At 35.9% G+C, this 18,738-nt stretch overlaps 1 protein-coding gene across 1 annotated transcript in view; it reads left to right on the forward strand.

Moving 5' to 3' along the window:
- Positions 1-18,738, forward strand: part of DMXL2 (Dmx-like 2) — a gene marked incomplete at its 5' end in the record, with an annotated part of 169,766 nt that overhangs the window by 80,462 nt on the left and 70,566 nt on the right. Inside the window, 7 exons of the mRNA XM_010839555.1 lie at positions 4,325-4,503; positions 6,208-6,391; positions 9,121-9,295; positions 13,563-13,802; positions 14,530-14,801; positions 15,643-16,339; positions 16,677-16,798. Of these exons, the coding sequence (XP_010837857.1) occupies positions 4,325-4,503; positions 6,208-6,391; positions 9,121-9,295; positions 13,563-13,802; positions 14,530-14,801; positions 15,643-16,339; positions 16,677-16,798 (1,869 nt within the window). The remainder of the gene's footprint in view (positions 1-4,324; positions 4,504-6,207; positions 6,392-9,120; positions 9,296-13,562; positions 13,803-14,529; positions 14,802-15,642; positions 16,340-16,676; positions 16,799-18,738) is intronic.

An 18,738-nucleotide genomic window follows, 5' to 3' on the forward strand; every position in this document is an offset into this window, starting at 1 on the left:
TTAGAACTGGACATGGAACAACAGACTGGTTCCAAATAGGAAAAGGAGTACATCAAGGCTGTATATTGTCACCCTGTTTATTTAACTTATATGCAGAGTACATCATGAGAAACACTGGGCTGGAAGAAGCACAAGCTGGAATCTAGATTGCCGGGAGAAATATCAATAACCTCAGATATGCAGATGACACTACCCTTATGGCAGAAAGTGAAGAAGAACTAAAGAATCTCTTGATGAAAGTGAAAGAAGAGAGTGAAAAAGTTGGCTTAAAGCTCAACATTCAGAAAACTAAGATAAGGGCATCCGGTCCCATCACTTCATGGCCACTAGATGGGGAAACAGTGAAAACAGTGGCTGACTTTATTTTTCTGGGCTCCAAAATCACTGCAGATGGTGAGTGCAGCCATGAAATTAAAAGACGCTTACTCCTTGGAAGGAAAGTTATGACCAACCTAGACAGCATATTACAAAGCAGAGACATTACTTTGCCAACAAAGGTCCATCTAGTGAAGGCTATGGTTTTTCCTATGGTCATGTGTGGATGTGAGAGTTGGACTATAAAGAAAGGTGAGCACTGAAGAATTGATGCTTTTGAACTGTGGTGTTGGAGAAGACTCTTGAGAGTCCCTTGGACTGCAAGGAGATCCAGCCAGTCCATCCTAAAGGAAATCAGTCTTGGGTGTTCATTGGAAGGACTGATGTTGAAGTTGAAACTCCAATATTTTGGCCACCTGATGCGCAGAGCTGACTTACTTGAAAAGACCCTGATGCTGGGAAAGATTGAGGGTAGGAGGAGAAGGGGACAACAGAGGATGAGATGTTTAGATGGCATCACTCACTCAATGGACATGGGTTTGTGCAGACTCCAGCAGTTAGTGATGGATAGGGAGGCTGGCGTGCTGTGGTTCATGGGGTCTCAAAGAGTCGGACACGACTGAGCGACTGAACTGAACTGATAGTTGACTAAGAATGTTGTGATAGTTTCAGGTGAAAGTGAAGGGAACTAGCAATACATAATACGTGTATCCATTCCCCCCAAAATGGCCCTCTCTTCCAGGCAGTCATACAACACTGAGTAGAGTTCTGGGTGCTATACAGTAGGGCCTTGTTGGTTATCCATTTTAAATATAGCAGTGTGTACATGACCATCCCAAACTCCCTAACTGTCTCTTCCCTTTCAGCAACCCTATGTTCTGTTTTGAAGTCTGTTACTCCTCTGACTTTTTTCTTTTCAAATATTTTTGGTGGTGTCAGTCCTTTGATTTCCTTACAGATTTTGTCAGTTTCTACCAAAAAAAAAAAACCAAAAAAAACCCTGCTGTGATTTTGATGGTGTTTACATTGTATCTCTACAGGTCAACTTGAGAAGAATTGTACATTAGTAGTAGTTGGTCTTCTTATCTACAAATGGGGTATACTTCTCTTTTTATTTAGGTTTTCTTTCTCTGAGCAAAGTGTCATCATTTTCAGTGTAAACAATTTATCTTTCTAATGTAAAACGTATTTACAAAAATTGCATTTCTAATTATTGGTAACATACAGAAATAGAGTTGATTTTTTAATTTTGAGCCTTAATCTCATGACCTTGCTTATCAGTTCTAGCAGCCTTTTTGGGTAGTTTTCTTAGGATTTTGTGAATAAAGACAGTTTTACTTCTTCCTTTCTAATCTGTATGCCTTTTATTTTTTTCCCTTACCTAATATATCGCAAGTACTAGGACATCTAGTACCATTTGTTGAATAGAAACAATGAGAAAAGATGTTTTTGTATTGCTCCCAGTTTTATAGGAAAAGCATTGTCTTTTACCACTATATATGATATAAGTTGAAGGTTTATCATAGAGTCACTCAACTTGATCATGTGATGTATATTCCCTTTTATTTTTCTTATTTCTGTGTGTTGAGAGTGTTATTTTTCCTCCATGAATTAGTGTTTACTCTTGTTAAGTGCTTTTTCTGCGTATAGTGAGATAATTATGTAGGTTTTCTTTTTCATTCTGTTATCAATAATATGATGAAATGCAGTTACTGATTTTTCCAATGTTAAACCCACTTGTCTTTGCTGGGATAAACTCCACTTGGTCAAAACTTGTTTTTTAACATACTACTGGATTAAGTTTAAAGGTGTTTGCATCTTTGTTTATGAAACATATTCATGTATAGTTTTTTTATGTCTTTGGTTTTGGTGTCTGGCTAATAATAATGCCCTTATACAATGAGACCATTTTTTCCTTAATTTTCTGAAACAGTTTGTGAAGGATTGGTGCTATTTCTTCCTTAAATGTTTGGTAAAATTCATCAGTAAAGCCATCTAGGCTAGTATTTTAGTTACAGTTTTAGGGTTTTGTTTTGTCCTTTGGTGAGAAAATTTCAAATTGTGAATTCATCATCTTTAATAGATGTAGAGCTATTCAGGTTTTCTGTTTCCTCCTTTGTCAGTTGTTTTGAAATTCTCTTTTAAGGGATTTAACATTCATCGTTGCATTGATTGGGATAAAATTGTTCATGATATTCCCCAGTTCCTTTGTTGTTTATGGGATCTGTAATAATGTCGTATCTTTCATTCTTGATAACAGTAATTTGTATTTTCTCTCTAAATATTTTTGATCACTCTAGATCATAAATTTTATTGATCTTTTCAAAGTAGCTTTTGGATGAATTGATTTCTTGGTTTTTTTTTCGTATTTTATTTCATTGGTTTTTATTCTTCCTCTTATCTCTTTAATGTGAGTTCTCTTTGCTCTTCTTTTACTTGATGCTTCAGGTTGAAGCTTAAACCATTGATTTGTGACCTTTCTTCTTTCTTGATGTATAGCATCTAAAGCTGTACATTTCTTTCTAAGCACTCATGTAGCTACAACCCCCCAAGTTTGATGTTTTGTTTTTATTTTCCTTCAGTTCAACATATATAAAATTTTCTCTTGTAATTTAGAAGTGTTTTTGATTAGTTTATAAATACTTGAGGATTTTCTCTCTAATACTGATTTCTAGTTTAATTATTTGTGGTTTTAGAGTTTTAGATAGTAATATGAAAAAGTGTTGAGGCCGCTTCACTAGGGGGGAAGCTAGTGGGAATGGGAGAAGGGGCTAGATTGCCTTGGTTGTAGAAGCTCTCTGACTTTCCTTTTGACTCCTCAGGGGCTCTCAGGTGCATTAAGGGTTTTTATGGTACATAATCTGAAACTACTGACATAGACTGTGCAGTAAATTTGGGAAGGTGAAAACGATGCTAGGTGAAGAAGGTACTTGGAGGAAAGCAACTAGTGCATGGTTAAGCGCTTTGTCTCAGAGTAAGTACTTAAAGAGATCTGTTGTGTAAATCAGATATCTGAATAAATGAGCCCTCAGTAGAAACATACATTATGTAGTATAGACTGAGAATGAATACTAAGATAGAAAAGAGGCAGAAGTGTTTGTCCAGTTCAGATGAAAATATTTGCACCTATACACACTTTCCAGAAACACATAATTTCATTGTTTCTTAGACATTGAGATTTTTTTTCCATAAATGTTATTTTATTATTTTCCTTCATAAACTTTTCACCATTGAGGATGAAGCACTATAAAAGAGATAGTTCCTGTTAAATAAGATAAAATTGTTTAGGCCTTGTAACAGAATTCTTAGAGCTAAGTAAAATGATTGTCAGTGCCTATTGGTATACCTTTAAATATCTTAAGTGGGCATAAAGGTGGTTCCCAAAAACTGCCTAAATGTCTTCTCATCATAAGAACACACTATGGCCCATGAGCTAAGAATGGATTTTACATTTTTAAAGGGTTATAAGAAAAAAACAACAAACACAAAACCAAGAAAAATCTGTGTCAGAGGCTGTGTGGTCCACAAAACTTACTTGGCCCTTTACAGGAAAAGTTTGCTGCATCCTGACTTAGAATAAGAAGCAATTTTTAAAAAAAGGTTTGACTCATCCTTTCAGATCTCCAGAAAGGAGAAAAGGATAACAGTGCCAGATAACATGGCTTCTTTCTTATCCAAGCTATCATCTGGTTTCAGAATCTTTTGAGTCTTGTCTTTACAGGGAGGACCCTGGTGTATTGAAGTGGGGGAGTTTGGCTTCAATCTCTATTTGAAAACCACCTTTGTGTAGAGAATATTGATAATGAGCACATGGTCCATTTATCCTTCATGAATGGTATCATTTAGAGTAATAAGCATTTTATTAATAGATTTAGTTCTGTACTATATATATAAACTTTATATATATTTTTTATATATAGGTTAATTTGTAAAGCTTCTGTTCAAACCACTTAAATTTTGAATTGTGTGTGTACAAATTAATTTTCTGTTGGCCTATATATTTTTACAGGATGATTGTCTTCTGAAAGTGTGGTATCCTATGACTGGTTGGAAGTCTTCAATTATACCTCAGGATCATCATGAAGTGAAAAGGAGACAGGCGTCTACTCAGTTTTCCTTTGTGTATTTGGCACATCCACGAGCTGTAACAGGTTTTTCATGGCGTAAAACTAGCAAGTATATGCCCAGGTTAGACGAGTGTGTCGTACAACTTCATTTTGTATACTTATATGTTTATAAAAATAAAACAAAAGTTCTTTTGATATGGTGACAGTTAAGAGCATAGGTTCTGGGTGTCAACTGCCTGAATTCAGATTCTGCTGTTGTTACCAGGTTTGTGAGCTTTTGACTAAATTCCTTAAGCACTCTTTGCCCTTGTAGATAAGGGGAGCAATAGTACCTACCTCAGAGCGTTGTGTGAGACTGAACTACGTGAGTGCGTGTGAATGCTTACACAGGCCTTTGCACACTGTGTGTGCCCAGGCAGCGTTAGCTGGTATTGTCAGTATTAGCAGCAGCAATAGATTCTAAGAAGCAACCGTTTGCAGGTAACAGAAAAGCACACATTAAGGAAGAATAAAACATGGTAATAAACTGTTAGTAATCCACATGCTGGTAAAGTGTAACTGCATACAGTGAGTAAAGTGTCCCAACTTTTTCTTAAGGCTAGCAACAGAAACTTATCAAATTATTCTCATTGTTACAGCATCTTTTAAAAGCATTTGAAAGATTAAGCAAGCTATAAAATAGCCTAAACAAATGATTCTTGTATTATATGTAAGTTCTAAAAATGCTTGCTTAGAAATCTGTATTCCTTCTTGAGGAAGGGTTATTTCATCTGCTAAGTATATCTGAGCACCATTTGCCCTTGATGGGAAATATAGCACACTCAATGTGGGGCTCAGTAAATGATAACATGGGGAATGTATACAGTTTTGGAATCTAAATAAAAGGCTATTCTAACTTAATCTGCTTAAGTTATTTGCACCTATGGAAAACATTTGCAGAACACTTTACCTTTGACTGAGTCAGATTCTGTGTAAGCATTTTTTTAACAGGAAAATTTTTTGTGCTTTTTTTTTTTTCATGATGAGAGGTTAAGTCACTTCAGCTGCTTGATACTGTGACATTTTTGCTTAACTTAATGGAAATTGATTTATAGTTTGAAATTATAGTCTCCTTACAGTTTTATTAATACATTTGTTTCTCTATTTGTAACTGTTTAGATTATAAGAAGGATAAGGCAACTACTGTGATCAACCACATAGTTTAATTATAATTAATGATCTTTTGTTATGGTCATTCTATAATTTGTAATGACAGAAATGTAGGTTTCCTTTTGCTGTTTTGTTTGTTTTGTTTAGGAGATACTAATCCTCCAGAGCCTTGTTTTCAAGCAGCACATGTATATAATCTGGCATTAATTTATTTGTTTCCTTTGTCACCCCCACTTCCTAGTTTTTATGGTGTTCAGCAGTACTGTGTGTGATTTCAAGCTCTTTGATTGATACTTTTTCTCCACACAGTGTAACTTCTAAAACAGTTGGACACATACTATACTTTCATTTAGTTTAGCTATTCAGAGTTTAAGTTTAATGTATTAAGGTGAGTGTCGAGCACAGTTAGGTTGTTCTTATTTCATGGTAACAGATTGCATCCTGAGTCCAGCCTGCCACCTTGCAGGTCTGAGCAGGTAATAAATGGGTGTTGGTGAGAGTGTGAAGTAGTCAGTAGAAATCCATTATCATTATTGGAAAAATAACTGCAGATAGATATACTGTTAGTTTTGTACTAATGTCATCTTTAAGCATGAGGAACTAAGTATGAATAGCCTTTAATTTTTGATGGCATTGGTATTCATAGTAACTTCTGTTTATTTCTCTTTATCATTAGAGGTTCTGTATGTAATGTGTTATTAACTTCATGCCATGATGGTGTCTGCCGGCTCTGGGCAGAAACCTTACTTCCAGAAGACTGTCTTTTGGGTGAGCAGATTTGTGAAACTACCACTTCCAGCGTTTCCAGCAACCTTACTCACGCTGGAAAACACAAAGACAGAATACAGCATGCTCTTGAGGTACTATGTTATATAAAACAGTAAATGAACCTTGAAGATAATGTGTCATGTAAAAGTCCTTGAAATTGGTTGTAATTAAAAATATATTTTGTGGGGAATTCCCTCGTGGTCCAGTAGTTAGGACTAGGTGCTTTCTCTACCAGACCCCAGGTTCAGTCCCTGGTCAGGGAAATAAGATCTTGCAACTTGCATGGCATAGCCAAAAGATAAAAAAATAAAATACCACAATAACCTTTAAAATATAAACAGAAATATTTTGCTTTTGTTTCGTGAGGATTGAATTTTACGAACTAAAAATGACTTAAAAAATAAAGTTAAAAATGACTGTGAATAAGAATAAAAGTGTTAAGATATTAAGTGAACTTACATAATTGCATAATTTTCATGGTTTAGTATTTTGAAAGTGAAATAATTTTTCTAATTTTTAAATACACTATAAAAGTGCTTTCTAAGAAATTAAATTTTTATAATATAGTGTGAACTATTGTGCCCATTATGATTAGGGAATAAAATGAGATAAACATATTACTTATGCTTATTCTAAAATTAGATTAGGAGAACAAAAAAAAATGTGGAGTTTGTAATCCAACTCTTCCAGTATGTGTGTTTGTGCATTTTTTTTCTTTATTTGTAAGATTGAGATTGTAGTAATGTTTTATAACTTGCTTTTTATACTAATGTGTTATAAACATCTCTCTACAATACTAATTATACTTTTACATTGCATATTTACATGAACACTTTAATGGTTGCATAGCCAAAATGGTTTTTGGATTTTCAGCAGGCAGAAGTATTTTGGGGGTTTGATAGGTTTAAGGATGTGGTCCTTTAAATTTTTATATAAAGTAGTCCTGCTCTGATACTGTGATTAGGCACTATTTATACATTTTTTTCAACATTTAAATCATAAATTAAATTAAAAGAAGTCAGAACAGAGTTATAGTATGTTTTGATATTGATTGCAATTTAGTAGGGAAAAGTATTTTACTTACTAGATGTTTACAATAATTTATATATACTTGTGTAACATTTTATCTTTAAATTATATATATGCTTTTGGAGGCTTAAGGACTTTTAGATATTTTTGTATCCTGCATGTTACCTAATATATTGCTTTTCAAGTATTAGTTAAACTTAATTACTGCCACATACAGTAAAAGCAAAAATGTAATATGTAAACAGTCATTTGACAGTTTTACACTTTTAATAAAATGTTCAATAGTAGTATTAAAATTGTTTTTAATAGAAAAAGCCTGATTACTTGACTTACAAGCTATTTTGCTTTCCAACACCCTTTCCTACAAAACTCCTAACTGTGAGGTATATATAATTCTATATATACTTAAATTATACCTTTTGTTTCTAGGAGAAAATAACTGGCCTTGCCAATCTAATTTAAAATAATGATAAATGTCAATGAGTGAAAATAATTTGATAGGTATAATCAAAGAAATAAACAGGGAGACCAGAGACAGAGGACACCCCATAGAACTGATACTGTTTTTCACACGAAAAGTGACAAGAGCTGTGGAATTGAAAGGAAGGTGCAGATATTTTACCTTAATACAGAAATAACTGAGAGGATGCTACATTTTGTTTAACAATGTGAGGAATAAATGAAAAGAATGGTATATTATTAAATATTATTAGGCATGGTTTTGGGGGTGGTTGTGTGACACAACCAGAAAGTGCCATGAGGTAGAGTTATGATGTGGAGAAAAGATGGTGCCAAGAGTTGACATGGCCCCATGGGCAATGGCACCCCACTCCAGTACTCTTGCCTGGAAAACCCCATGGGTGGAGGAGCCTGGTGGGCTGCAGTCCATGGGGTTGCTAAGAGTCGGACACGACTAAGCGACTTCACTTTGACTTTTCACTTTCATGCATTGGAGAAGGAAATGGCAACCCACTTCAGTGTTCTTGCCTGACGAATCCCAGGGACGGGGGAGCCTGATGGGCTGCCGTCTATGGGGTCGCACAGAGTTGGACACGACTGAAGCGACTTAGCAGCAGCAGCAACAGCATATCAGAATAGTTCAGATGATGGGGTATGTCAGTACAGAATTTTTATCATAGATACCTATCACAATTTAAGCAAATTCCACAGGTCATCACTTTCATGAGGTCTTTTCTGCTAAGTTAAGGTTTCCCATTGTTATTCTGTATTTTTGTACCCTCTTTTTGTCTTTATAATAGAGGTTATATATGATTATTTAGCTGGCTATGTAGTCCTTGGGTCTGCCCTGGTGGCTCAGAAGGTAAAGAATCTGACTGCAATGCAGGAGACCTGGGTTTGATCCCTGGGTCAGGAAGATCACCTGGAGAAGGAAATCACAACCCACTCTGATACTCTTGCCTAGAGAACAGTGAGAATTTTCAGGAGGAATATTCTTTCTGGTAGGAATATTTGGAATTTTTTTTAAACACTCATATGACTAGTAAATTTCATCTCAGTACTGGGATATTCCCAAAAAACTAGACTTTGGATTCCTAATCTTTATAGCAGTTTCTGTAGATAATAAGTGTTTTTGAGCAACTGCTACCTTCAACTATAAAATATGCAAGGCCAATGGAGAATATATTCAGAGTTGTTCTATTGTAGTTTAATTTTCCTATAAGATAGGTTTTATAGAAAGGAAAATTGTAAGATCCTTAATTATCAAAAGTACTTTGATCAGCATTAGTTAGACTTCCCAGACTTAGATTTAGTAATTATTTTTCTATTTTAGACAATACACCATTTGAAAAATTTAAGAAAAGGACAAAGGAGATCTTCTGTTCTTGTAACTCACACTGAATTAAAGCCTGACCAGACGACAACACATGAAGTTCAAAGACATATTTCCCACCACGCAAATGCACTGTGTCATTTTCACATTGCAGCAAGCATCAACCCCGCCACAGGTAAAGGATAGTAAAGTTTTACTTACTATCTGCTGAAATTAGACAAATTGAAAAGTAGGACTACTTTTATAATCTGTTTTTAATTTTGTATTAACACTCCATGTTTCCTTTTAAAATACTTCTTAATTAGAATAGAAATATAAGATGCCATTTCTTAAATTGAGACTGTAATTCTCAGGGAATAATTTCAGATAACTGTTTTTGAACACCTTAGTTTGTCTAGAATATAGCAAAGTTTCTAAGTAAATTAGAGCTTTAGTTGAACCTGGGGATGAACAGAAGTGGCGGCTTGGTTAATTAGTGTGATATTCCTTCCTTCCTTCTATATTTTCACCATTATTCTCTCTTCTCAACTCTTCTTTATAACTTTATTTTTGTATAGTTTCCTTTATATTTCAGCATATCTTGTTTTATACGCTCATACACTTTCTTGTCCTGCATTCGAGATAGTTTTTCTTCTAACCTTTATATTTTATTTTTGCTTTTTTCTTCCCCTGTAGTTGAGAAGTATTTTCAGGCAGGTTCATTGTTGGCAAGAGCATATTTAAAACTTCTGTTTAAGTCCTTGTTTTCTTTCTGCATGAAAAACATGTGATAAGGCCTAGGAGTTTCATATTATATTGCTTGAAGAACTATATTTGTACAAAGTTATAGGAGGGATTTATCTGGGCTTCCCAGATGGTGCAGTGAGTAAAAAATCCACCTGCCAATACAGGAGATGCAGGAGATGCGGGTTCTATCCCTGGGTCGGGAAGATTCCCTGGAGGAGAAAATGGCAAGCCACTCCAGTATTCTTGCCTGGAAAATTCCATGGACAGAGGAGCCTGGCAAGCTACATCCATGGACTCACAAAGAGTCAGACATGACTGAGCATGCACACATGTGGTTATGGGGCTTCCCTGGTGGTTCATTGTTAAAGAGTCCACCTGCCAATGCTGGCGGAGAAGGCAATGGCACCCCACTCCAGTACTCTTGTCTGGAAATCCCATGGACGGAGGAGCCTGGTGGGCTGCAGTCCATGGGGTTACTGAGAGTCGGACACGACTGAGTGACTTCAGTTTCACTTTTCACTTTCATGCATTGGAGAAGGAAATGGCGACCCACTCCAGTGTTCTTGCCTGGAGAATCCCAGGGACGGGGGAGCCTGGTGGGCTTCCCTCTCTGGGGTTGCACAGAGTCGGACACGACTGAAGTGACTTAGCAGCAGCAGCAGCCAATGTAGGAGATGCCGGTTCAATCCCTGGATTGGGAAGACCCCTGGAGAAGAAAATGGCAACCCATTCCAGTATTCTTGCCTGGGAAATCTATGATCAGGGGAGCATGGTAGGCTACAGTCCATGGGATTGCAAAAGAGTCAGACATGATTTAGCAACTAAACATAGTTACGTTTTATTGAAATGGCAGTCTGTTGCTTCAGGGTAAAGATAGAGGATTTTATTTTTAAATATTTATTTATAAAAGATGATACTCAGCAGATGGAGTTGTGAAAAAGTGACCTTTAGATGCTTACCCCCATTGTATTAAATAGTAGTAGTTATAGGTGTGTGTTGTTCAGTATGGTGGCCATGAACCACATGTAGCTGTTTGAGCAATTGTAATTCGGATAGTCCAAACTGAGATATGCTCTAAAATACACACTAGATTCTTAAGACTTTAGAAAACAATGAAATAATGTAAGATCTCTTATTAATAATTTTATTTAATATTGATTACATGTTGAAATGATAATATTTTACATATTGGGTCAGATAAAATATATTATTAAAATTAAGTTTACCTGTTTATATAATGTGGCTGCTGCTGCTGCTAAGTTGCTTCAGTGGTGTCTGACTCTGTGCGACCCCATAGATGGCAGCCCATCGGGCTCCCCCGTCCCTGGGATTCTCCAGGCAAGAACACTGGAGCGGGTTGCCAGTTCCTTCTCCAATGCATGAAAGTGAAAAGTGAAGGTGAAGTCGCTCAGTCGTGTCTGACTCTTAGCGACCCCATGGACTGAGGCCTACCAGGCTCCTCCGCCCATGGGATTTTCCAGGCAAGAGTACTGGAGTGGGGTGCCATTGCCCTCTCCATATAATGTAGCTACTAAAATAAAAATTATGTATTGGCCTTGTATTTGTGGTTTGCATTATACTTCTGTTGAGTAATAGAAGTTTGCTGTGCTACTTGATTAAATGTTTTTTTAAATAGATAATCTTTTCTGACCTAACATCTTAATTGTATTCTAAGATTTATAACACCACTTGTTTTCATAATGGGGGTGGTTTGAGATTTTTATAGATTTTCAACCTTTGTAAAAGAACCTTATCTTGAGTTATTGACTATGATGAAAACTTCAAACAAAAAACAATCAGTGATAGTATGCAGATACTGTGTTAGAAAGTTTTGACTTTTACCTGTATGTACTATTCTAATCAAATGAAATAGGGTCACAGGATCATTCCTTGTGGATAGGCATTCTGTTACATCATTTGAGTCTAAGTACTAGATGTGTTCTTGTGGCCATTAGGCCTTGTCTTCTAGCATTTTTATTAACTTTCACCATTTAGCCAGTTTTAACCATCTTCACCCTAACTTATCTACACATTATTTTAAAAATTATTTTGTACAAATATTTAACATCATGTGTTTATAGGTACTGTTTGTAAAAAAAATATATTTAGGTTGACCTAATTGTTTGTTAAATACAAATAATTTTATATTGCAGGACTTGTCCGCCCTTTTTTTTTTTTTTTAAAGGAAAACCTCTCAACCTTAGAGTAAAGTTGAAAGCATAATATAGTGAATACCCATGTGCTCTTTACCCAAATTCAGTCATTAACCTTTCACCAGGTTTGCTTTTATTCTCTCTCTTTGTGTGTGTGTGTGTGTGTGTACCTTTTCTCCCTTCTCCATTATCTTTGGCCGAGCCATTTGAAAGTAGTCACTGACATTTTCTTTTATCCCCTAAATATTTTACAACATTACCTAAATATTTCAAAATGTGTCTTCTGATAAAAAGAGTATATTCTAATGTTATAGTTCCTATTAACATCTAGATTCTTTTTTAAAATGCATTTGTTATTTCTCTTTAAGTCCCACTAATTTAGAATAATCACTCTTCAAAAAAATGTCTCAAGACAGTTATCTCTCAGTTATCTTTTAGGATGTCTTACAGTCAGAATATTTGTCCATGATAAGATTTGGGTTGAGATTTGGATTTTTACCTAGTACATAGGTATGTGGGGGATGTACTGTTTTACAGGATTGTTAATTTACATTTCTTATTTTATTTGATTTGTTTAATTTCTGTTAGAAAACCAGGCTTGTAACCCAGGAAGTGGAATAAAAGAACACTTGGGAGCTTTATTTAACATTGATATTTATAAATAAAACACTTCTAGAATATATTACTTATTTCATCTTTAGATTCTCACTTCTTTTGCAGAGGACAGTCTTTTTTCTTTCTATTGAGTGGGTTCTTTATAATTTGATTCGGGATTAAGGAGATTGTTGTTGTTGTTTTTGAATTATACTATTTTGCATGAACTGATCTATAGCATGGATTTCAGTTGCCCCACATGGACAAAATCTGCTATACTTAGAAGTTTGCGTGCCTTCCTGCGTTCTTTCTTAGCATTATTTGCCTCAACTTTTAAGGAAAGTTTAAAACAGTCAACAAAGTTGGAAGAATAGTACAGTGAACATTGATTTCACCCACTTTGATTCAACAGCTGGTAACATTTTCCCAATTGCTTTATTCTCTCTGTGTATACACACATATATATATGTGTATGTGGGGGTGTGTGAATGAAATTTTTTCTTAATGTTTTCAAAATAACACATCATAGCACATCACCGTTATATAATTTAGCAAGTGTCTAAGAATAAGGAAATTCTCTCACATAATCACAATATCATTATTGTACCTAAGAAAATTAGAAATAATTCCATGGTCTCTAATCATCATAGTTAAATTTCAGTCATCTCAAAAATGTCTTTTAGAGTTTCTTTTCTGTTGTATCTTTCTGTTCCCTTGTCCTCAAACCAGGATTCGATAAAAGTTTGTGCATTTGGTATATTTGGCTTTTAAATGATTAATTCCATGTAAGTCTATACCATTAATTCATTTACCATTAAATTTAATTAAAATTTCAAATCCTGCTAGAGTTATATTTACTTTTTGTTTAGCACATTTTTTGTGTAATGGAATTAGTCTTTCTAAGCACATGTAGTATTTTAAAAGATGTTAAGAATTGATACAGAAATTTTATCTTTTTTGATTTCACAGATATTCCAAATGTCTTTGTTGGCACTGTATTTAACATTGATGATGGAAATGGGGGCTTTGTAGTTCATTGGTTAAACAACAAAGAATTTCATTTTACATCATCTACTGAAATATTTATGCAGCAATTAAGAAAACTTTCTGAAAGGCAGGTAGATCATGAAAGTGATGAAGGCAATAAAGAAGATGAGGAACGTTCACAGGAGGAAAGAGAGAGGGGTTTACATATGAAACTAGATCATGGTGAGTATCCTGTATTCGGGGTTTTCTTTTTTTCAGGCTGACAGCTTTTTGTGAAGCCACTTTTGGTTTGTAATCTTTCCTTACTCCTCTCCTTCTTTTTCACTTTTCCATTCATTCCACAGGTCTTTTCTGACCATCTAATATGGACCATCTACCATCTAACTTTGCTCTCTTATAATGTATTGCTTTGAATAATGTATTACTTTGCGAGCAATGTTTTTTGGTGGGGGCGGGGGTGGCGGGGGACAGGTTTTGCTAATAATAGAAATGATAAAGATAATGTGATAGTGTGAATGAAATTTTGATTTAGCTAAAACTAAGAAATGTAGTAAATTTCAGTTCAGACCAGAAAATAATTTCCTTCCTTGTTTTTTTTCCCCTGGCCATAAATTGGGAAAGGGATTCATGATCGCTAAAGATAGTATGCTGTTTATTGATTGTCTAGTATGTAAATAGGCTTCCTTGGTGGCTCAGAGGGTAGAGCCTCTGCCTGCAATGTGGGAGACCTGGGTTCAGTCCCTGGGTTGGGAACATCCTCTGGAGAAGGAAATGGCAACCCACTCCAGTACTCTTGCCTGGAAAATTCCGTGAAAGGAGGAGCCTGGTAGGGTATAGTCAGTGGGTTTGTAAAGAGTTGGACATGACTGAGCGATTAAACTGACTGAGTATATAAGTGAATTTTTATAGTATTATTACTATGTACTGATGAATTTATTTTCTGACTTAGAATTATCCCTAGATAGAGAATCTGAAGCAGGTACAGGATCATCAGAACATGAAGATGCGGAAAGAGAGGGAAGTCCCAGAACCTATGCACGGCCTATTATATCAATGCCACTGCCTACGGTCCTGCTTGATCGGAAGATCGAAATGCTGCTAGCTGAATGGAATAAGAATCCTGACATGCTTTTTACCATACACCCAGTAGACGGTACCTTCCTAGTGTGGCATGTAAAGTATTTGGATGAATATAATCCTGGAATATTTAGACAAGTCAAGGTATATTTTACTGATGAAGCAGCTTTTACATTTCTTAAAAAAGTGAAACAGATGCCATTCAGATTTAGCAGTTTTTCGGAAATATTTAACCATTTTATTTTTGATAAGCAACTGAGAAGAGAATAACTTGCTCCCAAAGGGGGTCAATAATAGCCAAAAATTTACAAACGTAATTAATTCAAGTAAAATAAATTTAACTATGAAATGCAATAGTGAATGTCTGAAAATGTGTATATTAGGTTTTTTTCCCTAGGAATTAACAGTATTTTGAATAAACTTAAGAAATTACCCTAGGAGGCTTCCCAGGTAGCCAATGCAGGAGACATAAGAAATGTGGGTTCAATCACTGGGTGGGCAGATCCCCTGGAGGAAGGGATGGCAACCCACTCCAGTATTCTTGACTGGAGAATCCCATGGACAGAGGAGCCTGGAGGGCTGCTGTCCATAGGGTGCAGAGTTGGACACGACTGAAATGATTTAACACTCAAGAAATTATCCTAAAAATGTGACTCAGGATGAGTCCCCCTACTACTCCAGTTTTATTCATTAAATCTAGCTATCTTTATCTGTTACGTTTCTGAACAATATTTGTTTAGATTTGTAGTTGTAGTCATTTAGATGTACAGGCGAGACACCTGCAACTATTTCTTCACTCTTCTCATAGGCTATGAATAGAGATGGTATTATATAAATAGAGGACAAGGATTAGAACATAATGAAGTTGAAAGTGATTTTTTTGCTAGGAAGCTGAGGTTTGACATTTTGAAAATTAAAGTATTTTTAGAAGACTTTGAGAGGAGGCAAACTACTTACACTGAGTCATAATAATTGTGTTTTTCAGGTTTCTTTTTCTTCTCGGATTCCTGTTGCATTTCCATCTGGTGATGCAAGCTCTCTTAGTAAAAATATCATGATGTATGCCTGTATAAATGCTGTGAAAGATTCTCACCACACTCCCTTACACCAAGACATGCTGGCTGAATGCAGTCCTCATGGATCACTGACGCACTCTGGATCACACAGTACAAATATGAACATTTTAGCCCCCACAGTAATGATGGTCTCTAAACACATAGATGGCTCTCTCAATCAGTGGGCAGTCACGTTTGCTGATAAGTCTGCCTTTACCACTGTTCTAACTGTATCTCACAAATTTAGATATTGTGGTCATCGCTTTCACCTCAATGATCTGGCATGTCACTCCGTTTTACCGTTATTATTGACATCATCTCATCATAATGCTCTGTTGACTCCTGAATCAGATTTTCAGTGGGCCTCAGACAGTAAATTAAGTAGATTGATAGATCCTATAAGACTCATAAAGGGTTCCTTGAAACAACCTCTCAGAAATGCAGCAACGCGTACATTTCATGACCCGAATGCCATCTACAGTGAACTTATTCTGTGGCGTGTGGACCCAATAGGACCCTTGTCATACACTGGAGGAGTGTCAGAGTTGGCACGAATTAACTCTTTACATACTTCAGCCTTCTCTAATGTCGCTTGGCTTCCAACTCTTATTCCCAGTTACTGTCTTGGTAAGTGTTCATTTTAATAGTAAAATTAATAAATCTTTAAAACTGTTATTTATATACAAAGTAATTTATATTTATTATTATTAGGGGGCTTTTAATAAGTATTCAAATGTAGGTATCTGACTTTAGAGTTTCTAAAAGTTTGTTTTTAATTTTTTCACTCTCATAACCTATTTTCTATTGAATTTTTTGTTGATAATTTTATATTTATTAATTGTATCCATTTCATTGTGATTCTGGACCACAGTTACACCTAAAAAGAGAAGTATGGAATTTTTTTTCTTGTACTTCAGTCATTAATAAAAATATATATTATAATGCAGAGTGTTTACTTTCTCAGGCACGTATTGCAATTCTGCTAGTGCTTGCTTTGTTGCTTCTGATGGCAAAAATCTGAGACTCTACCAAGCTGTAGTAGATGCAAGGAAATTATTGGATGAACTGTCAGATCCAGAATCTTCAGTAAGTATTTCCTAATCTTTATTAATATATCTAAGCTAAGAAGCCATTCTCTTTTGTCTAGGACTTTCATTTGTTAGTAGGTGTTCAGGGAGTAACCATCTGTTCTGGGCTCTCTGTAACTAGTTTGTTTTTCCTTAATTTGTGTTTCAAGGTAAATGAGGCAAAATTACCATCTAATGATGCCTTCACTGCTGTGGCCCAGATTCAATCCCTGATCGAGGAACTAGAATCCCTGTAGTCCAGAAAAAAAATTACAGTTTATACAGCACACATCAATTTTACATTTAAAGAAATAAATATGAATTTTTTTCCTAAAATAAATTTTTTTCTTGACATTTTTCACTCTCTCATTTGGTTCCGTTAATTTTTCTTTGTTCAAGAAAGGTTTTAAGAGAGCTTCACCAAGCTTTATGTTTAGGTTGGGAAAATTTGAACTTTTCTTAGCTTGAGTCATTATTTTAAAAAGTCCTGTGGTTAGAATATGTTATCAGTGGGTGGCAGTATCTCATTCCACTTGTTCTGTATTTCAGCTGGAAGTCATGTATGTTAGTTAATACTCAGATTTGAATGGTGAATTTTCCATTTAGCTATGAAAACATGGCTTTTTATAAAATAACTGTTCTAATAAAAATGCTCCCAATATTGAAAATCAGTGACTGTTTTTGAATGCCTGTCATGTGTTCCTAGATGTATAGGGACTATAGTATCTGCCTTTAAGGAGATTTAAATTTAGTTTAGGAGATAAATTATTAGAATTTTAAATAACAGTTTAAGACAGAAGAAGTGTCTGAAGGTGATATATAATGAATTGGCAAACACTATTTCATAATTCGGAGAAGGCGATGGCACCCCACTCCAGTACTCTTGCCTGGAAAATCCCATGGATGGAAGAGCCTGGTAGGCTGCAGTCCACGGGGTCGCGAAGAGTCGGACACGACTGAGTGACTTCACTTTCACTTTTCACTTTCATGCATTGGAGAAGGAAATGGCAACCCACTCCAGTGTTCTTGCCTGGAGAATCCCAGGGATGGGGGAGCCCGGTGGGCTGCTGTCTATGTGGTCGCATAGAGTCGGACACGACTGAAGCGACTTAGCAGCAGCAGCAGCATTTCATAATTCAAGAGGCGAGAGAGATCAGATTAGGGTAGCCATAGAAGTTTTTATTACGGACAGTATTTGAGTTCATTTTTGATATAGAAAGATAGATCCTTAGTCTTTGTTGAGTGAGAGGATGGCCTGAAAGTGGATATAGGAAAGTACATGTCTAAGTAAGTCTTGTTCCAAAAACAGTGATAATTGGATTGGAGTCACAAGGTTGACATAGAGAAAGTCTAGAAAAGTAGCATCTTAAAATTATATAGGTGGAAGATTTGAAGTTCCCCTAGTCTAACTAGCTGTCTGATGCTTTGTTTCTCTCTACCATATTCCTGCCAGCTTGTCTCCCGACTTCTGAGGAGGAAAACTCCACTCTAAATGCAGCACATTCAGTCTTTGAATTACCATCACAGTTATATTGAAATTAAATTTGTAACCCTTAAAATCTACTTGTTAGCTGTAGTTTCATTTAGAATAAGTCTAATGTTTCTTATGGGCTTCTCAGGTGGCTCAGTGGGAAAGAATCCGCCTGCCAGTGCAGGAGACATGGGGTCAATCCCTTGATCAAGAAGATCCACTGGAGAAGGAAATGACAACCCACTCCAGTATTCCTGCCTGGGAAATCCCACGGACAGAGGAGCCTGGTGGGCTACAGTCCATGGGATCTCAAAAGAGTTGGGCATGACTGAGTGACTAAACAACAACATTTCTTACATGAGAGATCACCTCAGACACCTGTCTTGTAATCCCCAAATTTGTTCCCTCAAGCCAGACCTGCTGCTCCTCTGCCCATCAATTTATCTAACTGCTTTGTATTTGACCCTGGTTACTGTTCTGAGCAACTT

The sequence above is a fragment of the Bison bison genome, unplaced genomic scaffold, assembly GCF_000754665.1.
Source record: "Bison bison bison isolate TAMUID 2011002044 unplaced genomic scaffold, Bison_UMD1.0 scf7180017864118, whole genome shotgun sequence".
NCBI classification, from domain to species: domain Eukaryota; kingdom Metazoa; phylum Chordata; class Mammalia; order Artiodactyla; family Bovidae; genus Bison; species Bison bison.